General features: G+C 41.8%; 3 protein-coding genes across 8 annotated transcripts in view; 1 reads left to right on the top strand and 2 right to left on the bottom strand.

The window, feature by feature from the left end:
• Positions 1 to 26: 26 nt before the first annotated feature.
• On the bottom strand, positions 27 to 4,285 carry ccr7 (chemokine (C-C motif) receptor 7). Of its 2 annotated transcripts, XM_074631122.1 has the most exons (4): positions 4,135 to 4,231; positions 2,131 to 2,263; positions 1,755 to 1,804; positions 27 to 1,457 (listed from the first exon to the last, which is right to left on the bottom strand). In XM_074631122.1, exons 3-4 carry the CDS (start codon positions 1,764 to 1,766, stop codon positions 360 to 362), a joined length of 1,110 nt encoding a protein of 369 aa, XP_074487223.1. In that variant the 5' UTR covers positions 1,767 to 1,804; positions 2,131 to 2,263; positions 4,135 to 4,231; the 3' UTR covers positions 27 to 359. The 2 variants fall into 2 exon arrangements, with proteins under 2 accessions (XP_074487223.1, XP_074487221.1); XM_074631120.1 differs by lacking the exon at positions 2,131 to 2,263 and having other exon boundaries at positions 4,135 to 4,285.
• Positions 4,286 to 6,351: 2,066 nt separating this feature from the next.
• On the bottom strand, positions 6,352 to 20,828 carry LOC141765136 (SWI/SNF-related matrix-associated actin-dependent regulator of chromatin subfamily E member 1-like). 5 transcript variants are annotated; one of them, XM_074631109.1, is made up of 11 exons: positions 20,696 to 20,828; positions 19,632 to 19,682; positions 19,262 to 19,305; positions 18,796 to 18,900; positions 17,843 to 17,923; positions 14,247 to 14,378; positions 13,850 to 14,021; positions 10,041 to 10,213; positions 8,440 to 8,541; positions 7,655 to 7,916; positions 6,352 to 7,563 (listed from the first exon to the last, which is right to left on the bottom strand). In XM_074631109.1, exons 2-11 carry the CDS (start codon positions 19,636 to 19,638, stop codon positions 7,358 to 7,360), a joined length of 1,284 nt encoding a protein of 427 aa, XP_074487210.1. In that variant the 5' UTR covers positions 19,639 to 19,682; positions 20,696 to 20,828; the 3' UTR covers positions 6,352 to 7,357. The 5 variants fall into 5 exon arrangements, with proteins under 5 accessions (XP_074487210.1, XP_074487211.1, XP_074487213.1 ...); XM_074631110.1 differs by having other exon boundaries at positions 18,802 to 18,900; XM_074631112.1 differs by lacking the exon at positions 14,247 to 14,378.
• Positions 20,829 to 21,658: 830 nt separating this feature from the next.
• The window catches only part of LOC141765131 (zinc finger protein Aiolos-like), a 42,066-nt gene continuing 40,454 nt past the window's right edge, over positions 21,659 to 23,270 (top strand). Inside the window, exon 1 of the mRNA XM_074631100.1 lies at positions 21,659 to 21,740. The gene's annotated coding sequence lies outside the window, so the exon portion shown is untranslated. The remainder of the gene's footprint in view (positions 21,741 to 23,270) is intronic.

Below are 23,270 nucleotides of genomic sequence, written 5' to 3'. Positions count from 1 at the left end.
CACAAAATACAGAAAAGAGACGGTGGTTTGTTCAGTTAGTTTAATGTACATGATTTGCTCCGATTTAAAAGCACCATAGAATTTTTTTTTTTTATTAACCGTGAATTTCTTGAAATACTGTACAGTGTAGCCAATACAAAAAAATAACCACAGCTTTGTTTGGTCTTAACTGACGAGAATAAACACTAAGAAAGAGACAAAAACAACAAAACTCCACAAGATTGTCACTGATATGATAAACTCTGCTATGTACATGGAACACATATATATTTTTTGATTTGAGACTTGTATCCTGATGTTTAACAGTCCGCTGTGTGATCTGCAGGTGTGAATAGGCGGTTGTCCGTTCCGAAACAGCTTTAAGGAGAGAATGTGGTGGTGGTCTCAGTGTCAGTGGCCGCGGAGCTCCTCCTCCTGCCGCAGGTATACTTGAAGAACCTCTCCTGGCTCATGCAACCCAAGTCCTTCAGGAGCTTCAGGAGGTCATTGCGAAACTTCACACCGATAAAGGCGTAGACGAAGGGGTTCAGGCAGCACCTCAGGAAGGCCACGCACTGGGTGACATCGGTGGCGTAGAGGATAATGTTGTCGTAGCTGCAGTCTATGCTTCCTCCTTTTGCTGTGACAACTGTGGCCCAAAATAAGACCAGATTATAAGGCACTTGGCAGACCAGGAAGACAGCTGCCACCGCGAGGATCACCTTGATGGCCTTATTGCGTTCAAAGCCACGAGCCTGGCAAAGTTTGTGGACAATGCCGCTGTAACAGACGCTCATGACCAGGAGCGGGAGGGCAAAAGCCAAAACAATCTGGCTCGCCTGGATGCTGACGCGGAGTTTGTCAGAATTGCTGGAGTAAGGGGTGCAGGTGCGGTTATTGATCGTGGTGTACTTCATTTCCGGTATGGAGAAGATCAGTGCCATCACCCAGATGGCGGCCGATGACACCTTGCTGAGAAACACTGCTTGGGAGCGGTAGCGGTGAGCGGAGACGGCCTTGGCGATGACAAAGTAGCGTTCCACACTGATGAAAGAGAGGATGAACATGCTGCTGTAGAAGCTGACCTTGTAAATGGTGTGCATGGCTTTACACACCACCACGCCCAGCACCCATTCTGTCATGGAGTTGGCGGCCCAAAAGGGGAGCGACAGAGCGAAGAGCAGGTCTGCGAAGGACAGGTTGAGCAGGTACACATCCGTCATGGTCTTGAGACGCTTGAAGTAGAAGAAGGTGAGGATGACCAGTAGGTTCCCTGCCAGCCCCAGGAAGCAGATGATGGAGTAGAAGGTAGGTATGAACCATTCGCGGAACTGGCGGTTGGAATCTTTCTCACAGAGCTCAGTATAGTCATCATAATCAAAACTGGAGTTGTTGTAGTCCGGGGAGTACATGTAGGTGGAGTTATAGTCCGGGTCGATAATGATGGTTATATTCTCATCATGTTGAGACAAGCAACACTGTAATCAAAGACAGATTAATTGATCAGATAAGTGAAGTAAAGCAAGCAACTATTGCATATATTAATCTGAAAAAAACAGCTTTTCAACCACTTCCTCAGAGGAAATGGTGTGTGTGTGTGGGTGGGGGGGGGGGGGGGGGGGGGGGGGGGGGTTGTGGTTAGTTACCTGCTGCCTGCTGTTTTCACCTCTAAGTGGATACAATTTGCTACATTGCTACAAAGTTTTGTTAACATCTTGTAATCTTTCATGTTTACCACTGTAATAAGTGGTGCTGCACTTGTGTTTTATTCTTACCTTAAAATTCATCAACCATATCAGCACCGCTGGCAGAAGGTTCGGGAGATCTGAGAAACAAACGGAGTGAATTTTTAGAAGAACAAGCACTGTACTAGTATGATTGCCAATATCTTTACAGTAATAAGCATAGCTCTGTGTAGACGATCATTATGTGTAATGTTAGAGAGTGATAGAACAATCAGTTAAAGGGGGACTACAATCGCATAACGTTAAGGGACTCGTTAGAGAATGATTTCCAAAAGGGTCAAAACTGAAGCAACGAAAGGCCGAAATATCCTGAATTTTGCTCCCTAGTATGAGTTAAACTCCAAAAATGCTGGATCCTACACTTCCCACAATTCAAGCAATAGCATCTTTTCATTAGACCCTATACCTGCCAGGGCTATTCAATGAAGGCTGAGACACGGTCTGTGCATCATATCATTGGGGTCCAACACATGCGCAGTAAAATCTGGTCTGCACTTGCCGAAAGGCTCAGTAGCTGGCACACGATCATAGGACATGACCTGGGGTTGTGTCAAATAAAGGGAAGGTGTCAATAGTAGCCTACTTCATGGTTGAGAATTACAATTCTGCAATTATTGAATAAAGATCTTTAATGAAACACCATAAAACAATGTTTTCTATTTCAAAACCTTCTGTTGTATGTCAGCCGCCATCCATTCGAGGGTACCCAGAAAGTTCTGTCAGGCCGAGCACACCCAAAGAGCACCTGAGCGGACACCATCCCTTTATTTCTAGTGCCGTCTGCTGTAACCCTCCAACATCGCAACTCCAGTTACATTGCCCATAGCTCCCAATGGGGTCAGTGTGTTAACAGGTTAGAGCAGCCATGCTCTCTTCTAGAGAATAGAGGTCTCGCCTATTTTTTACGCGAGCCGCGCACATTTCACAGCAACAACAGACAGTGAAAGTGATCTATTGACTGTATATTGACATCATACCAGCAAGATTACTACAGTTTCAATGTCTATCTGTACAATATGTTACGGAGATGAAAAAAAAGTAAAGACTTATTTTTAAATCAACACTTCCTGCTTTCATTTCAAAATAAAAGCCCTCAAGCGTTTTTTCTGTGGACAGAATTCCTTCATTTGTTAACACGAGGCTTTTATTCTTTTATTGTAGAACATGCAATGACTTGGAGAGCTCCATGAATGAATATAGTACGGAGTTTTAATTGTTGATTATTACTATTATTTACAAATTACCACACGTTTCTTAACCTTTCTCTGTCTAAAATAAATATATATATATATTTATAATGAAATGAAATGGCTATTATGAAAGGCAAACTCTATGTTAAAAGAAAGGGCTGACAGCAGCAGACAAGCAGCTGACACGAAGCTGAAACGCAGCTGGTGTGAACACCCGACGCGTGAATCTCACAGCCACCACACCATGCAGCCGCCACACCACGCAGTCGCCACGCGCTCCTGACGTTCCCTGTGTGTTTCGAGCGTCAGACTTCACATAGCTCTTCCAGAGCCACAGAGCACATTGTCCAACTGTTTTCACAGACTAGTCTAGACTAGACTGGAGTTCCCCTTTTAAATTATATTTTTTGTTTTGAATGTGTTTTCAGATACTGGTGACATTGCCGTGCTTATTGTTAGACGTAAGAGGCTTCCTGTGATAATGTGGTTTTTAGTCAGTTGTTTAGTTCCGTATTTTTATTAAAGCTCATAGTAGTTGTTAGTTATACAGTGCCAGCCATTGACACTGTTATGTAAGTTGCGATTTATTACACAATACAGACTGGACCAATAGTCAGGTAACTTGATATTAATAAAACTCCTATTTGTGCGTTTTTACAGAATGAATGTCACTAATTGCTGTTTTGCAAATGAGATGAGACAGAAATCTGTTTAAAGTAATTGTTTATTTAATTTCTAATAATTGTATGTTGGCAGTGACATTGGTTGGCAGATTTGGGCTACTCTAAAACTAATGTTGGCTGATAAATGACTACAGACGTACAGTTCTAACTGATTAAGACATACATGAAGTTAACCTCGCAAACATGTCTGTGTTGCCGCGTGGTGTGCAGACACCGGCGTGTATCTTTCAATCAGTCTGCACTTTAAAAAAAGCAACGATTACAGAAGCTGAAACAGTTCTAGTATTGACACCACTTTCAATCATTTTACACATTGCCATGTTAAATGTAGTTGACTGAACAGGTAATATACTATTATCACTGCTAGACACAATAACTAACACTGATTAAAACATGTATACAGCCTGATATTTTTACATACTTTTTATTGTTACTTGAGGTTATCTTTTTAAATACAATCATTTTGATGGTTTTTTTTCATATGCATTCATTCACATTCTTTTAACTATCTTAGTTAAACTCTGATAAGGTACTCACCGCTGACACAAGTCATGTTGGCTGAGAATAGTACGCTGCAGGTAAAGCAACTACACACAGATGAGCAGAACATCTGATGGTGGTTTCCCTTTTGTTGAAATGAAAAAAACAACTGCCTCACCGAAACTTTTTTCTCGTCAGCCCCCAAGTATCATGTGAGAAAACCACAGACTCCAACTCAAATGTGAACAAAAAAAAGGTTTATATTTTTTCAATTATTAAGATAAGATATTCCTTTGTTAGTCACTCAGTGGGGAAATGGGCATTGTACAACAGCAAAAAACATATAGTGCAAAAAACAAGAAGCATTAGCTAACACAGTAAAAAAAAAAAAAAAAGCAAAACAGAAGTGAAAAAAATATGAACAATTTAAATAGAAGAAAATATAAAAATAGGAACAGTATACAGTATTGACAATAAACAGACAGATTGGTACTACAATGAACTGTTTATTTAAATATGGAGATCGGATCAGTTCAAACTAAAATGGTGTCTATCATTGAAATAATATGGTGACTGACCACTGTGTCTCGAATGATGGAACAAGAACCACTTCCTGGTTCGTAGCTTCAAAGTCTGTGTTTTGAGAGGCAGAGTTACAAATATACTAAAATACAAAAATACCTACTATAACACAATATTTGGGTAAAATCAATTCTTAAAGACAAAGAAAAATCATTCACAAGTCTGTTTGAGTTATTCGTGAAGTTTGGTGAATTTGGTGGGTTTTCAGTTATTTAATATGACAAGCAACAACTCATGTTTCCATGAAAGGAAATACCTGAGAAGCAGCAGGGGGCTGAGGTGTAAAGCATTATCTGAATCTCATGCAAATTAGTTATTTCAGGGAAAACCAGTCGCTTTCTGTCAAATAGTGAAACTATGATTGCTCAAAGCCACACGCTGCAGTCTGATGCTTATCTGACAGCGTTCAGCAACCATTTTCCATCATATTATTATAATTATTGGTATATTTTAGCATCTGCCTTACTTATTGCCTGACCTGTCTTGCTTATAACACTTTTTTTTAATACCCCATTTTTCAAACATTTTTCAAACTTCATAACCCCAGTTAATAACCCAGCGTTTTTTCACATTAAACTCTGAAATTACAGTTGAGTTGGACCAAAGCACACTTGGTGATTGTTGGAAAGAGTAATGAGGACGGTTTAGGTGAGTTTTATTTTGTTTCTGTCCAGTTTGTATGAAGTGTTTTATGATTCTAGTTTTCTTAGGGGCTGATCACATCAAGACATGTTGCTACAGGTGCGGCCAAAACAACGCCTGTGGAGCAGGGCTGCGTGCACAACCGGGTGATCAAATGTGATTAATGGAAAAATGTGGTATTTTTGTATCATTGTACATGCAGTGTACAGTATTGTGGAGACGGAGTCTCACCTCATCTATCCCTGTACATAGTCAGAGCAGGCTCAGGTCCAGGGAATGGCTTGTGTGCCACAGGCCCGTCCACACCTGGTTCTTGGCTTCATTATTTTTTGAATTGCTGTATTTTTATCATTGTACATGCAGTGTACAGTATTGTGGGACAGTACTGCTGCCCAGGTGACAAGGCCTTGCAAAACTACTCCAAGATCTGCACAGACTTCTGCACACCTGTATCTCTGCGGTTGTGGTTTTCTAGCTTTCACTTGAGGCAGTGCTAACCACATGGTACAAAACGTGGCAAGTTGCAATGCATTTCATGCATTCAAACTACAGCACTATGAAATCTGATCGTAACACCATCTTATAGGAGGCTGAAACCTTAGAAAACATCACACATAAAGGTCATATCTCCTGTCAGGTCTAACTCACTCCTTTTAATGCTGAATTTTGTTACAAGGACAACAGAAATCTCGGGAGGATTGCTAGTTCTGAATTGAAAACAGGAAATCAGAACAATTCCCTCTCATCTTACCCACTTCCCTTACCTACACTGTGCAAAGAACAAACAGCTATGTGCAAGCACAGCACACTGTATGCAACAAAGAATGTTTGATACGAGCCCTCTGCATACCTGTTTACAGCCCACTTGTTTCTGATCATTTATGCACCATGTGTGCTTACAGTAATGTATTTTTAAGTATACTGTTAAAAGCACTTGTATACATTTTGTATGATGCATGTTTGTACTGTAAATGTACATTCATATGTATTTAAACTAAAAGATGACTAACCTTGCATCAAATGTTTTTTGAAAACAATTCAATTGAGAACTTGTTCAGGGTAGAAAAGTTTATTGGTATAAATATGCAAAAGGAAATTCATTTTAAGACTGCATGTTTATGACTGTTCTTCAAGCTGTTTCACGACATGAAAATCCATGTTTAAGCAAACCTCGTTACACCGTGTACACAATTACGGTACATTTAAAAGTTTTCTGCTGAAAATTGCGATATAGATCATAACACAGAAATGTTCTAAGCGTACTGCTTTTGATTTGATTGACAGCTAGCAAACTTCAGAACACTGGTGGTCAAGCATTGTACAGCATTGATGATCATGTGATATTTTCATGGAGAGACTTGGGACAACCGATACACAAGTATAATAAAAATGCTGATAATAAATAACAAAAATAACCACTACTGACTACAAACTCCTGAGACAATACTGTCACTGTAATACTGATACAGATAGTAAACAAGGAGGTGGTCGCCCAGCTCCGCTCTTTACAAGTATGCCAACTTATTTTTTAAAAATTGCATCATGCAAAAATAACAATAAAAGCAACAAGGACACTACAATGCAAAGGACAAAGTTCAATATAACACTAAATGATGTTTGTTTCATGTGACAGCTTTTTTCATATAGCCAGTCTTAATTAGCGGCGATCTGGGGTCTGCCAGACATAGTGCTAGAGATATGTATCAATGTGTGCTGAACAGGGCTTGTTTGGGGTCCTCCACATGGCAGTGAGGCCTGTGGAGGAAATGTAGTGCTTTCACCTGGGCAGCCATTGATTTTAGACAGGACCATCGCTTTGTCGGTTCCAAGTGTTTTTACATTTTTCATTTCTATATTTTTCAGCGCACGTCTGTGAGCCTTGGGGTTTTCAAACTCAACTAACGCATCATCTTTGCCTCAGGCGTGTTAAACATTGAGCCCATCTGAACGTTCTTCATGTGCTTCGACAAACTGAGATGATGCTGTGCAATATTATGTTATCAGAGAGTGATATCGATATATTTATTTAGTTCCCAGACAGTGAACTGTGCTGGACTCAGTGGGCTGCTCTTGCCCTGCTGGGCCCCTCTGATGGCTCACTAGTCGGGGCGTCTTCTGTCTGAGCAGAGGTGGTCTCTGAGCCTGTGTTACTGTCGCTGGTTCCCTCCTCCATGGCTCCCTCGGGGACGCTCTCCTTGTCCTCTGACGCCCCTTCCTCACTGCCTGGATGAGCCTTAAGCTCCTCTGAGGCTTTCGGCTTCCCTGAGTCAAAGAAGAATAAATTACACGGTGTTAAAAAACACAAGCGCCAGATTAGCACCAAAGCCATAAAGTAAAGGCCAGCAAGGCTCACCTGGTGTATCTACGGTGTTGGATTCCTTGTCCTCGCCTTCTTTGTTGCTACTTTCACTTAGAGAATTTTGCTGGGACTTGTTGCCATGTGTTGCACAAATGTGTTTTTCTTCCTCTGCTAAGACACAGGAGGGGGCATCCCTTGCACCTCTGTCTCCCGCATCCTTCTCACGTTCTGCCATCCGTTTGCGGGCTGCCTCTTCTGCTGCAGCGATCTCTGCAGAGATCTTCTCCATGTCCACTTCCACCTTCATACAGCACAGCTTTTAAAGTACAGGAAGGGGGGGATTTAATGTAGAAAAGTGAAAACAATTGCTGCACTCTTGATCATGCTCTACGTGCTCATTAGAACAATATTTTTTTCACCTTACAAAGGTGTTCAAGTATTCAGTATTGGTTGAACATGCATGTGCAGGTTGGACACAAAGTAACAAGTTACTTAATGCAACTGAATGAGTTCTGTTCATAACTACAACAAGGGTCATGTTTGAAAATGCTACTTGTCAGTGAAAGTCAGTGTAAGAAGCTCTGTGAAGGATAAATGGCGCCGCCTGTTGTGAACAGCGGACAGTGCATTCAACTGCAGAGTGCTGCATCTCATTTCAGAACAAAAAGTTATCATGGAGGCAACAAATTGTAAACGATCACAGCAGCAGCTGGTGGCTGCGAGGCGGCGGACGCAGACTGGCGCACAACCAGAGCTTGCACATTGTATAGTAAAACATGCAAAAGAAAGCTTTGTGTGTGAGTAAGCGATAACCGAGCTCGATGTAAAAGATGCAGTACCCTTTTGAGCTCGTTTGTGAACGACTCCGTGGCTTCGATGAATTTTCTTTTCTTGTCCTGGTGGCGGTCTTCAATCTGAAGCAACTCTGCCTCCAACTTTCTCTGTGACACAACACAACACAACACAACACAGGCAGCACATGGTTATTACATTATTAACCCATAAAAAAACAAATACACCAACATTTTTAAACGTGGGAAAAACCTGCTACAAATAGTTGATAGACACCTTTCCCGTTGCCGAGTTGGTAAACAGTAGAAAGCAGCCTGAGGGTAAAATGGTCTTCTTTTATATCTGTTTACTTATTCTGTCTCTTCAAACTCAGCGCAGACTAATTTGGAACGATGTTTGAGCGCTTCTTTGACGAAGACGGATGTAATTTGTGGCTTGATTGAAGCCACGGCGGAAATCAGTGTGTCCACCTGGGTGTGGTGTCCGTGGGCTGCTGCTCCCAGCTTTCAAACCGGAAACAATATGGAGGCTCGTTTGGAAACTTTCTTTTCTTATTTCACGAAAACAGTTCATTGAAATGTGTTTCTGAAAACATTTGAGGCGAGAAATAAGCCGTGCAGTTGCTGAATCTGCCTTTATTTTGGATCGACAATGTTTACTTTAAAAGATTCTCTGGAGTTTTGAGAGGCGGCGAGTCGCGTCGGACGCCCGTGATTTGCATAAAGTAGACTAGACCTCAGCTTAATGCAAATGAGGAACGGCCGCCGTGACGCTCCGTCTCTCAAATCGCGCCGCCACACTACCAGAATGCATTGCGCGGCTGCTTACATAGACAATGAATGAGAAGCGTGGAAAGGACGGATCCTGTGGACGCGTACCATCAGCCCGTGGACGGTTTGAGGCCGGTAACGGCCCCCGTCGCGCTGTCTGCCCGGGGAATTCAACTGGGCGGGTTAGGGATGGCTGCTCGGTGTGGGAGGATCCCCCCGCCGGGCGCATTTCGTCCGAGGCGTTTGGTCGGCTTGGAAAGGCTCGGGGTGAGGGTGGCTTGTGGCTTCGCGGCCGCGAGCTTTACAGCGCCCCCCCGCCCGGACAAAGTGTTTGCTTTTGTGGTCCTGTTAGTCTCAAAGACATTCGTGGCTCTGGTAGTCCATACTCTGACACTTTCTCTTTTTTAATTTTTTTTAAAAGACTATTAGTTTACAAAAAAGAATCAATATACGTAGGACATGGGACGGATTACAATCATAAAAATACAATACAAAACAAAAACAGTGATGAAAAGGCCTATAGTGAGGCTTGAACCCACGACACTGACAATTTATGTCTCATGCTCTATCGACTGAGCTAGCCGACATATCCTTTCAAAAACCCGGTTTGTGAAGACGGGTCGGGTCGTCTTAAGGATGGCTCCACTGCGTCATCAAGCCATGGTTTCAGCCCCGCCTAAAAAATCCTGAACACAAAACTGGCGAAAAACAGTTTAACGGTCTTACTCCACAATCCAGTACTCCAATGTTCACAGCCTTTGCAACATGTTTTCAGTCATTAGTTTCCAACATTTATAATGTGGTTAGAAACAAAACTCTGAATTTCCTTCACACGGCCTTTAAGACGAAAGAAAAGTTCTGTTATGTGAAGATCATACCTGGTGTACCATCAAAGACTGGACCTGGCGTTTGAGGACCTGCATGCGAGCAGTGGTAACAACTGAGCGTACATCTGGGACTACGCTCTCACTGAGGATCTCGCTGATCAGACGGTGGTTGCGTTGGAAACGAGCTGCAGCCGAGTGCTTTGTAGAAAACCCGTCGTCGTAATCTGAAGACATAAAAAAAACATCCGAGTTGTTACGATTATCTTAGAAAATAGATTTTCATACACCTGACAAAAGGCAAAGAGAAGAGATATGTTACAAAGACTGTCACCATCCACGAGTATGAGAGGCTTCGGCAAACTACGGCACACATGCTGCAAAACAAAATGATGCAAATACTTCTGTATCAAGACACTATAAACATGAGGGGGATATTGCTCAATATTTATACACAGTTAGAGTTAAGTATAGGTCATTGTTAGGCGAATGAGACAGGCAGTTAATTATAACTCAGTGGACAGTTTCAAGATGTAGTCTGCAATTTTCATTTGTCAGAAAAAGTTCTTCTTTGTCTTAAATGTATACTCCATTGCTATTTAAATACAGGATGATGGTGCAAGAAAGTAAAGACATTTAAGACAATAATCATACCTAGTTACTTTTTAGAAGAATTAAGTCCAGATGGATTCAAATAGGATCTTTTTATTATGTTTTTTTGCAAATTTATTCACAATAAAATGCAGAACTACAGTACTTTTAGAACCATCTTTGACAGTGATGTACAACTTCAGATCTGCCTACATTTGTGTTCATTTTAGTGAAAATATATTTGACAATCCCCTGCCGTTCTCCTTTGTTCAGGCTTTATTAGGATGTATGGAGAGAACTGTATCTGTATACAGCTGTTCTGAAGTCAGTTAAGATATTTTCAATAGAACAGAAAAAGACCCAATCAACGAGAACATTGTATGCAAAACAGATCTTTTTTTGCAAAACAAAAATAAAATTTGTGCCACTTTTCAGCACTCGTTCTTTAAATGTCCCATATTGTAGAAAGTGAGATTTCCATGTCTTTTATATTATAAAGCAGGTTTAAGTGATATATAAATACTGTGAAAGTATCAAAACACTCAATCCATGGAGAAATACCCACAGCCCATATTCAGAAACTGTGCGTTTGAAACAAGCCGTTAGGATTTCTGTCCATTTGTGATGTCACAAATCTACAATATTTAAATTATTTCACAGTTTTAAACGTTAACATACTAAATGTGTCCCAGTTTATTTCCTGTTGCAGTGTATGTGAATGACATCAGCTGACAGGATGTAAACAAGGACCCAGACTTGTTTCCTAGCAACGCAGTTCCGTTGAAATGTGCTAAAACGGAGTGTTTCAGACAGAGCATGAATACAGGTATATTCAGGCAGACAGTATGAGGAAAATAATGTGTTTTTTGAGCAATAAAGCATGTAAACTTGTTCTAGTAGAAACCCAAAATACAAACATGAACCTGAAAATGAGCATGATATGTCCCCTTTAAATGATAGCTTCGAAAATAAGGTTATGAATAATGTGAACGCTAGCATTAGCTGAGTCAACGTTAGCTGTGCTAAGTTTGGAAATAACTGAAGTCCGGTTGTAGGTATACTCCCGTGTTCTGCGAGGTCAAATTACTGTTTTTGTCAATGGCTTTGAAAAGAGCGATATAACAGCTTCAGTTACCTGTCGGAAAGAACAGTCTGACGGCGAGGTAAAGCGTCTGTTGGACGGGAGCAGCAGAAAAACTTATTTTAGCCACCTAAAAAAATCAATATCAGGTTAAGAATACGCTATATTTAGAATATTTTCACCGCTTTACTTCGCCATCAGACCGCCATTTTCAACGGGGGAACTGAAGCTGTTAATCGCTCTCTTCAAAGCCACCAGACTCCTTTTACAAAAACGGTCTTTTTACCTCGCAGAACAGGAGAGTTGCTGGTCTACTGCTGCGTCGATCGGTTTCTTTGTTATTGTGTGACTTTCAGATCTGAACTAACGTGACGTCCACAGCAGCACATAGCTTTGCATTCCGTGCCGGTACGCCTGTCTGCTTCTCCAAACCGGGAGCGTGCCGACCGCCATCTAAGTTACATTAGGTAATACCCTGACTATGCATAAGGATATATGTACATCTATGTAGCAACGTCATCATGCAGAAACCTATGTCAGGTCACATGGAAAAATGTTTTTAAATAGGCTTAGGAAAATAGCATTTTGTCACTAAAACATAAATACTATGACCAGATTTGAATACACAAGGAAGACCATTGGGAAGCTACAGAATGATATAAAAACCTAATAATAATAATAATGGACCTGGCTCTTAATTGATATTTTATTGCACAGCAATTAATTGATTGATATTAAATTGGATTTTTAAAGATTAACAGACCAAATGATTAAACCTTATCCTTCTATTATTGGATTTTAAAAATCTGTTGACTGGTACTGTTTTTTAAAAAACGGTAGCTGGTTTCACAAATACATTAAACAGTACAGTTTTTAGAAATTATGTCATTCTTTTCTCACTCTGCATATCTATTTACCAATTGGTTCCCCTTTTTATATTTCCAATTGCCAACACTGTTCAACACTATCATATACGAGACACTCCTTTTTGGCTTTGTTGTGGCAAAACTTTGCTAAACCTCTGTGTGATGCAACGAGAGCTCTCATCAGCTGAACTCATGGAACTTTCCAGAGAGCCGAAATGAATCTCGTCTGCCATGTTGAAAGTTTCAAAGGTGCTCACGTAGTTGGGCTAACACCACAACAGGAAACAGCCAAGTAATACATTCTTATGGTAGCGTGTCAGAATTAAATTCAGTAGAACTCCGTCTCACTAATGAGCAGAACTGGTATTTTTTCCCACATTTTTCAACAACACTAAGCACTCTGCGTGATTCATTTTGTTTCGGGTTATTTTACAATACAGATTTTAAGTGAAATATGGCACCTCCTGAATGCCAAATACTGTCCAGATTATATTACACCCATGACCAGCTTTCAACATATATAGTACATTTAGTATTGCTAGTAAGTTCTACTGCTGAAAACAACCACCATACGGACTTCTGACAACAGCGTACGATAGAGCCATCCTTTGCTTTTGATTTGATGTGTCTAACAGGCCCGTTATCTCTGAGCTGTTTTAATGCTGTTCAGAACAGATCAGGACTAACCGGTATACGGCAGCAGCTTAGGGTCGAATTTCTTTAAGACTGTATTTATTAATAAAGCACAATCTCTGAGTATGCAGGCACCCGGAGAGCTAAATCTTATTTAATCATTGACGTACGTGCAGTCTGTTGGGAACATAACCCACTGGGACACCAGCTCTGACGTTTTTATGGTCTGGGGTGTTTCTAAATAGCAGTTGGTTTTATCTGTAGTTTTCCTGTACATCATTATCTTCTACTGTAACCCAGCCTCATTTCCTTGAGGTGGGTGTAACTCAAACGTCTTCTTCTGGCTTGTGTATCTAACGTGTGTGTGTGTGTGTGTGTGTGTGTGTGTGTGTGTGTGTGTGTGTGTGTGTGTGTCAGTCTTTAAAACAACAGACAAAAGAATGTAAATTTTGCAATTATGTCTAAACCAATGCCAAGAATACCTACAAAATGTAAACCGTTGTGCAAAACAAAGACACATTTTCTTCCATTTTGCAGCTTAAAAAAGCAGAAATGGCATTTCTGGGAGGGGGAGATAACACAGTCTCTGGGTGTGCAGACTGGCAACTCTGTGTGGTCGTGCTACAGTAATTACAGCTCTGTCACAGTGCTCTAAACCTTGGGAGACAAAGCATTTAGCCGAGTGGCCTTACCATCTGGATCCTCCGCTGGCTGAATGCTCATGTAAGGCTCGCCCTTGTCCAGTCTGGACTGCCTCTGGCGGCTCTCCTCTTCCAGAGCTGCCTCGGCCCTGCTTTTTGCAGTGACGTAGGCCAGGTAGGCTGGCGAGTTGTGGTAGGCCTTCATGCTCTCATTATACTCAATCTACGGCGGAAAAGATGACAGGGAATGACGAGGAAACAGAGATGGAGAGCAGACACAACGTGGGCCCTCGTTTCTATCAACTACGACAAGATAAGGAAAGAGGTTTACTCAAGACTGTTAGAAAGGAAGGAATGATGACAAGAGGGACCCACAACTGTTGGAGACACATCTACTGGTCACCCATCAGAAACAACCCCGTAAACACCCCTTTGTAAAACAACCAACCTTCTCTGCTTCGTAGTCATTCAAATAATCCTGTTTCTCCTCATCAGTGAGGTCCCTCCACATGCCACCGATTATCTTCCCAATTTCCCATAGCTTCAGATCAGGATTGGAGGCTTTTACTTGATCCCAAACCTGGTGATGAGAACCAGACACGGGTGTGGGGTTGGGTTGGGTTGGAGGGGCTATAAGTGGTTATCTCTTTGCAAAGAGGTCACAAACCAGAGGAGGCCGTGTGCTTTAAGCTCCATCTCCAAGGTGATACATCCCACTATGTGACGTGGACAGTCCTAGCTTAATTTGGATTTCACACCTACCTCGATAAACAACTATAGAGAGCCGAAGTCCCGCCCCTTCTGCTGGACCCCGTGGGACCATATTTCGCGAAAAATATGAACGGTAGTCAACGGAGAGAGAAATAATTTTTTGATCCCGTCATGAATCACACATAAGATGTTTGTCAATTTAAAAGATCATTTCGCAAGTCAAGAAAGTCTCAGTTTGAGGTAGTATCATTTAGTTTTGTGTACGTCACCAACACTAGCTAGCTAGCTAACATAGCTATGACCACGCACAAATGTAACGTTATCTTCCCTGATGTGTTTTATCCAGCGACTCCTGAGGCCTGTACTACGAAGCGAGTTCAACCCAGGGTAACAAACGAGATCACGCTAAACGGTCCTACGACGCCGGTTATCAACTCGGTAAATCAACCCAGGGTTTCTCAGTCTGGTTACGAGCGCGCTCACATGAACCACATGTGACCAATCACAGACATGGGCAAGTCTACGGTCAGCAGAGCAGCAGATTTTACAAAGGAAGAGCATACTTTAACAGACAAATATGAAGAAGCTAAACACATAATCCAGACTAAAAGTAACTCAGTTGAAGCTGCCAAATGCAGGAAGGACAGCTGGCAAAAGAAAAACATTGCCGATGTATAAACGTGTAAATTTGCAGATTTATTAATTTAATGGAATACTTAAAAGTCAGATATAGTCGTGTAGATGGGGCAGTGATATTATAAACAGCCTTTAGAAGAGTAATGGATTAATAGACTACACTTTATTATATCCTTTGACAAAGTTGTGGCGTGTGTGAGTATTTCAGTCTTCTTTCAGCTGTCTCTGGCGGTGTGAAACGGACTTGGGAGCAAGTAAAAAAATAAATATAAAAACATAATTCAAAGCGGTTATCACCCACAGCATACAGCCAGCTGTCCTTCCTGCATTTGTCAGTTTAAACTGTGTTATTTTTAGTCTGGATTATGACTGTAACTTCTTCGTATTTGTGTAATATTGACATATGATCCGCGCATCGAGCTCTGATTGGTCAGTAGGGGGTTCTTTTATACGAGTTGATCTCTTATCTGGAACATAACCTGCTCTGGAGCAGGTTAGTTGTTCAGCATAAGTTACCATGGCGATTTACCCCGGTAAGAAGTGTTCGACCTTCGTAGGACGGAAAACCCTGAAGGGTTAACCCTGAAGTTACCTCGCTAACCGCAAATCCTGCTTCATAGTACAGGCCTGGGGTCTCATTTATAACCGTTGCGTACGCACAAAACGGGGCCGGAAATGTGCGTACGGCACTTCCCATGCAATAGTTGTGATCTATAAAAACAAACTTGACGGGAGAATGTGCGCACCGGTACGGAAACTTTGACCCGTGCGTACGCACATTATGGAGGCACCGAGGCAGGGGAAACTGGAGACTCAGATGAATTGAAGCCAGACTGTAGACATTAAATCTCATTATACGTATAATGATGCCTCTCACATTTAACGTCACTTCATACTTATATCCACTTTATCATAAACATTTAAAACAGCAGTGTTCTTTGTGCTAGTGATCCATAACTATTCCATAAGCACCTTACAAACGTAAAAGATCAACTCAAAACTCAAAGCAAATTCCGCTCAATATCTCATCAGCGCTGTCTCACCATCACGTTCCCTCCACCTCCAGAGCTCAGAGGAGATCGGGCCGGACTACCGCCACTTGCAGTCAGCTGTGGAGCAGCTGTTGAAATCATCATCATCGGTTGTAGAAATCCAAGATTATATCAATTAGCATTAAAGAATGGCAGAACAGAGTGCCAATAGTTTTAATAATATCGTCTAATAGAGTGCAGATATCACCAAGTACCATATTAATTTCCATAAAGTTGTTGTGTAAAATCGCTGCAGTGATGACATGACTTATTAATTTATTAGATAGGGACAGATACAGTATAAATAGACAAAATGAAAACAGCTATCCGATGCAACTATCAGACTGTCTCCAGTGCGCCACCGCGGTGCGCCACTCTGCCTCCTCCAGTCACCTCCACCCGGCACATCTTCACCAGTCACCTCCACCCAGCACATCTTCACCAGTATGGATTGTGTAAATTAACAAAGTGTGTAAATGAAGCCAGTGACAGCTCTCACTCAATCGTTTCTCTCCATATCCTCATTATCATCATCAGTCCTAATCATAATGCAGGACAAGTTCACCATATAACTTAAATAAATAAATAAATAGTGTACACCTGTCAAACTTCCTTTTTTCTAATAATATCCAGGTGGGGGATATTACTGACTGTCTTGATCACTTTAAGTGAATGGATCAGTCTGATTGCTGTAAAGATATAAACACAGCGGTGAGACTCGGAACATGCTGCATGGTGCTGGTGGATATACCGGCACTGTGAGGACTATGTGACGTGAATGAAAGAATGAGGAGGGAACGAGTCTTCAGAGACCTCCTCACCTACAAACAGCTTCATCTGTGTGTCAGAAAAACTCCTTTTCTTGGTCTTCCTCTCGGGAGTCGCCGTGATTCACCGTAAGGACCCACTGATCAACAACAGGCTCATTCACATGCAGAAACATTCATGAGGTGCTTTGCATCGACCATTTATGGTTGAAAGTGGGCATGTAGTGGGCGGAATATGAGGCGGATCCACATGCGCACATTTCCAGGTGGACTGTGATCTATAAAGGGAACATGTGTGCGTACGCACAGTTTTATAAGTCAGATTTTTTTTTGGCACACGCCATTTTCGGCTTTTGTGCGCACGTACATTTTTAGTATGGATCCTACGCACTGTTTTATAAATAAGACCCCTGATCTTTTTATCAGTTGGGAAGCAAACGAACAAGTAAGACCCGTTGCAGGTGTGAGTTCATCCCAGTAGGAAACACACAGGCATCGTAGCTTCAGAGAGAGAGACGTCACTTCCGCGACTTTTGGGTGTCTCGTCTTTCTAATTACGTATTTTCACAGTCTGATACTTCAACAGTTTTACGACAAACTGAGACTTTCTTGACTTGCAAAATTATCTTTTAAATTCATCTTTGTGATTCATGGCACAATTCAAACAGGGTCCAAAAAAATATTTGTCTCTCTCCGTTGACTACCTTTCATATTTTTTCCAAAATAAGGTCCCATGGCGGTCCACCGGAAGGGGCGAGACTTCGCCTCTATTAGTGTCTGAAACAAAATGTACATCTTACTTACTCTGAGCTGATAGAATATCTTCAAAGTAAAACATCCCTGTCTTCCAACAGAGCACATGATGTTGCAAAAGGCGGCATTACACACTGTGTACTTACCTTACGACTATATCTCATATATGGCATCAATGGCTTATCAGGTGGCTTGGGCGGCTTTGGGATATTTATTCCAGGGGAATTCTGGTAAAGAAAGAAAAAGATTCACCTTAAGGCACGGATGCTGTGGAGTTATCAGGCAACCATTTAAACACTAACACACTGACCTAGGCTGAGTACAGCTTATGAAACTACGTGCAGGTGCATGGTCGTGTAATTTGACATAAAACTATCCGAAAAATGAGAACCCAATACAAGATGCATCAAAGTCATTTCTTATCACTTCAATTAACTTGATTTAATTAATGACAGTTTGAGGCCATACACAAGTCAGGAACCCCACAGAGTACAATGGAATAGCGCTGACTGTGAAAGAAAAATACAAAAATCTCACTTAAGCTGAGATTTGCCCATAATGCTATTATCAGAGTCAGCCAACCACAGCTTGCATGCAGCGACTAAATTACTGCTCAGCAGCCAGAGCCATGCAGCGAGTCTGTAATACCATGGCAACACTGATGGCATGGGTTACTTTACATGGCTGTCAGAAATGCAGACTTTGAAAGGCAGGTGGTATTTGAATACACACAGATGGACTCTTAGCCAGCCTGCACTGTGATGAAGACAGCAGAGGGAGTTCAGAGAGACACGCATTTCAGATTCTTCCTCGGTAGTAGACTGAGTTCGCATACTGACTATTCTGCAGCATCTGCTCTTTGAACAGAGGAAATGCAAAAATATATCTAATCTCATTCGCTCTGAACAAAGCAAAGGTCGATCTTGTGAAAAGCTCCAATGTTATTGATGCTCGCAGATGTTTCTGCAGTGTCTTCCTTTGACTAAGCAAACTGACTGTTCAGTGTTGTGTTAAACTAGCTGTTGCAGATTATAATTTCTCCACTTGGGTCTGCATGACATTTTTGGACACCTTGTTTACGATATGTTAATATTCATACCGTTACCCGACTGTTGCTGCTTTGGCTCCCTCCCAGTCTGTAGTTGTTGTAGGCCAGATGGCTGTATGGGTTGTACCCCACAAACCCGGTAGTGTTGGCCGTTTGCTGATAGAAATAAATGAGACAGAAACATGAATGAGAAATGACATAAAAGAAGGAGGGAGGGGGGGAAACCCAAGATAAAATAATATTAAAGAAACCAATGAAAGAAGCTGGTAAAATGCAAAACAAAGAAACTTGCAGTCATGCTGAGGCTATAAAGAAATAATCTTTTCAGAAGCAGTGGTGTATCAGCACATCAGTCTGTCACTAACAGAGGTTGTGGATTCAACAAACAAAAAAAGCTGATCTCTTTGAAAAATATATTTTAAAGCATTTACTAAAATGAAGTCTCCAAACAGCAACATCAGCTTAACTTGGGATAGCCAGATAATATTTGGTGTTACACTTAGTTATGAACTCTTACTGTTGTAGGGGCGGGGGGAGGGGGAGGGGCATGGGTTGGTCTCTCTGTTGTGAAAGAAAAGGTCCAAATGAAACATCAGCATCAGTCCAGTGAAACAGCACATTATTTACAATTCTCCAACTTCATTCTTAACTAACCCTCCAGTGATTTATTTCTAATATAAAAATAAAACCATCAACAACAAATTAGACCTCAATCAATTCTCTGTTAATCATTACTACACTTTTGACATTTAAGTGTTATGATTGCATCACTTAACATGGATTTATGGAAACAGCAGGTCTGATGTATTTGAGATTTTAATATATGATATATCACCTACAAAGAGCTTCATATCACAACCAGCTAAAAACACTCCAGGAATCCTTACTTGACATGTCTGCAGTGAGGAGCAGGTATCAGTCTATTCCACTCATTGACTCTGTAAGAAACACATGTTAGAGCAGGACAGCATGGAACTGCTATAGATGAGATGAACTGGGAGGACAGGCTGGTTCATACATGGCACCAAACAAAGAGATGCCAGTGGATGCCAGTGGCTACCAGTGGCTACCAGTGGCTAGGCTACCAGTGGCTACCAGTGGCTAGGCTACCAGTGGCTACCAGTGGCTAGGCTACCAGTGGCTACCAGTGGCTAGGCTACCAGTGGCTACGCTACCAGTGGCTACCAGTGGCTAGGCTACCAGTGGCTACCAGTGGCTAGGCTACCAGTGGCTACCAGTGGCTAGGCTACCAGTGGCTACCAGTGGCTACCAGTGGCTACAGACGAGCTTAAGTTAGCTCCATGTCACTATGAACAGTGAGGAGTGTTGGATAGAACCTGCAGGCCATTTCATGTTAGCAGAAGACATGGTTATCAGTGACAGCGTTACTCTGTTTTAGGACGCACGAAATAACAAAGAAGTTGTGACTATGGTGACTATGTGGACATGGTGACATGGTGACGTGGTGACATGGTGAACTAGCCCTGGTCTGGTAGCTAGCTGGACTGACGCTCATCTGACTGCTAGCAAGCTAACGTTAGCATGTATCCATGCTAGCTAGCAGCTAGTGATGTAGCTACTGTAAAGTGTTGTTTCTCCTTAGCTAGGTTAGCTAGTCTGCAGCAGCAGACGCCAGCAGCACATCGAGCATTGGAGCATACATTAGTTGGCGTGCGTGATTTCATCTGTAGTTGTATAACAGATATTCGTCACTATGTCGTTAGCTCGGCTCATCATCAGCTTCATGAACGCTAGCTTGGTCTGGTTACGGAGCTGAGCTAACGTCAGCTAGCTACATGAGAAGGAACATGACATCTCTGACAGATCACTAGCATGCAACGTCAAGTCAGACCAACACATCTAGAGATCTACGGGTTCCCATAGATTCTGATGGTGACAAGCATGTATGTATGTATGTATAGCCTACTGAAGTGATGGCCAGAACACTCACCCTAAAACCTTTAGTCCCCACCACAGTGGTGGCTTTGACAGGGAAGGCTAACCCACCTAGCTCCTAGATACAGTCCCCACAATAAACCAATGAAACGGGGTCCACTCGGAAGATTCCTGCAGAATCTTCCAGAATTGCACCCCCCACCCTCTCCTCATTCCAGCTGTGCCTTGCCTCGATGCTGATGCTCATCGCCCTCAGCTGTCACTGCTGCAGCTCTCACAGTATTCATATGACAGCAGAAACATCTGTCTCCATTCAGAGAAAAGACCAGGTAACATTACAGAAACAGGATTTCACCCACATAGCTTTATTTCTAAGGTGCAGATGTGCATCATCATAAGACTTGTCAGAAAAATACTGTAGCATAATAATCCTGAGTTGGAAAGAAGCAAAAAGCTGATCATTGTTATCTTGACTGCAAAATACATCACATGTCAAAAAATGTGCCATGTCAGTGCAGATGCTCTGTACAGTTTACACCCATTTTTTTCTACAAGGTAATAGTCTCAGGCTATATAATATTTTTATATTTATTCATTATGTCTAAATATTACATCATGGAGGCTTCACAGGCCACTAAGCTTTTGAGAAAATCAAGGTTGCCCTATTCACTGCTCCCTTGTTGTGAGAACTGAAATACTTTGCATTCTTGTTCACATTGTTTGAGAGCCGCCCAGGTCAATAGTTGTAATAGTGTGTTCCCTAAAGATAACAATCCAAAGCCTGTAGGATTTAGCCTACATCTCTGTCCATTCAACCTGATTAGTGCTTGTTTTGGATTTGTTAATTGATTGTGTTCATTGTGACCCCGTTTCTGTCTGTTTACACTGCACACTTAAGAGCTTATTTTATTTCTGCTTGACCTGCATCCTGTATAATATGCATGCAGACACTGTTGTGATCTCACCTGCAGGTGTGGTTCTTTTCATTCACCAGGCAATGACCAGAAAGCTGTGCAGATGGGACGGGGGAGCGGATTCCACACGAGGCGCGGGCTGGACCTTGTTTAGCGTCGGACACCTGTGATGGAGTACATCTGGAGGTAGGGTGGAGGTCACATGCCTCCTGTATGCTACTGTGCAGGTTAAACACGGGCACTCGCACAGGGCCTCCCAGGCACAGCTGTGGGATTGTGGATGCCCAGGGGGCAGAACAGGGCCTGTGACATTTTGAATCAATCAAGGGAAAACCCATAAAGCTGTTCTTGTAATGCAGCATCAGATCCAGTTCTTAAGCCTGTAGAGCTCCCCAAAATAGACTCAGGCAGTGGAACTAAGCAGACTTGAAAGTTTACTCTGGTGGTGGATGGTGGAGGTATTTTTAGAAGCTGCAGCAGTCAGATTATTATGATGTATCATTCCAGAGGTATTCATTGGACAAATGCCTGGAGTATTATCATCAACCTGTCTATCAAACCAGCATTCACCATATGCTCAGGGAAACATACGGGACATTGTCCTGCTGACTTGGTTGGTCTCATAAATTCCTAAAAGTCCAATGAAAATGTTTCATTTTCTGCCTCTGGCTTTGAGGCAACAATTTCACCTTTGATGAAAGAAACCGTCAGACTGATAAGCTCAGAAGTAGTCTCACACGTGTCGATCATTGTAAACTTTGTTTTGAAGTACGCCCAGTTCACTATGTAGTCAAGCACCTGCAACCTTTTATCTAAAGGTTTGTTTCCTGTTTGATTTTTGCACAGTATCTGCAGTATAGCTGCTTTGCTGATTTGGAATTCAAAGATGGACAATGGTGTACTTCACTTACCTAACAAATCACATGTAAGCATTTAGAAATAGTCACGCCATTGCTTCCTCTAACAACACTACTGCTACCATTGCTGCTGGGTTTTTGAAGAAGATACCAACATTTGAGAGGTAAAAAAATGGAATAACAAAATATCCTCATATTTTTTTTTTTACATAAACATTACACAAACCAACATTTTGATCTCATTAAGATATTCAAGACATTTTGTGACCAAAATGTTTAGCTGAACGTTTAACAGTTGAAAAATGAATCTTATCAAACACTTAACCCAAACAGCAAATATATAGTACGTTTTATACATTGCACTGTGGCTTTTAAATTAGTGTCAGTAATAACTTAATACAAAAAAATAAAATAAGACTCAAATACCTAAAAAAGAAACTCTGAAACTCAGAACTATGACAAACTATAGTGAATGATAAATATTAGATTAAAGGGCCATGCTGCACCGCCATGTTTCAACAGTAGACCAGAATGGACAAACCAGTCTCTGTTAACTTTTCCTGCTTGGGCCAGAGTCGATAACATTACTCACTGCCATTGTCGCCGCCGCCGCCGCTGCCGCGCTCTCTCATTTCCTTCACCACTCACTTCCCACGTACACACTGTACGCACTGGCACTGCTCCAGATAGCTCTAGAGAGCGCCATTTGCCTTAGATAGATAGAATAGCCTGTCACCAGTGACAAATTCATCTTTATTTCCTAGTTAGTTCTTAATTATCTGTATTTTTTTGTATTTTGTCTATGTGATACAAGCTACTGTATTGGAAAACGTTTTCCGACCTTTATTTATGTCAGTAC

This window comes from Sebastes fasciatus, chromosome 3, assembly GCF_043250625.1.
Source record: "Sebastes fasciatus isolate fSebFas1 chromosome 3, fSebFas1.pri, whole genome shotgun sequence".
Lineage (NCBI taxonomy): Eukaryota > Metazoa > Chordata > Actinopteri > Perciformes > Sebastidae > Sebastes > Sebastes fasciatus.
Note: the sequence above shows the minus strand (reverse complement) of the source record. Positions and strands in the feature narration are given on the sequence as shown.

What these genes read in the sequence shown, in the direction of transcription:
- LOC141765136 (XM_074631109.1), bottom strand. An exon ending in CTCCCCCCGCCCCTACAACA is followed by an intron (nt 18,901 to 19,261) that starts GTAAGAGTTCAT and finishes TATTTCTATCAG; the next exon opens with CAAACGGCCAACACTACCGG. An exon ending in GCCAGCGGAGGATCCAGATG is followed by an intron (nt 10,214 to 13,849) that starts GTAAGGCCACTC and finishes TTATGTCTTCAG; the next exon opens with ATTACGACGACGGGTTTTCT.
- ccr7 (XM_074631120.1), bottom strand. Translation starts at nt 4,207, where the DNA reads ATGTTCTGCTCATCTGTGTGTAGTTGCTTTACCTGCAGCGTACTATTC. An exon ending in CAACATGACTTGTGTCAGCG is followed by an intron (nt 1,805 to 4,134) that starts GTGAGTACCTTA and finishes TTTGTTTCTCAG; the next exon opens with ATCTCCCGAACCTTCTGCCA. An exon ending in TATGGTTGATGAATTTTAAG is followed by an intron (nt 1,458 to 1,754) that starts GTAAGAATAAAA and finishes CTTTGATTACAG; the next exon opens with TGTTGCTTGTCTCAACATGA.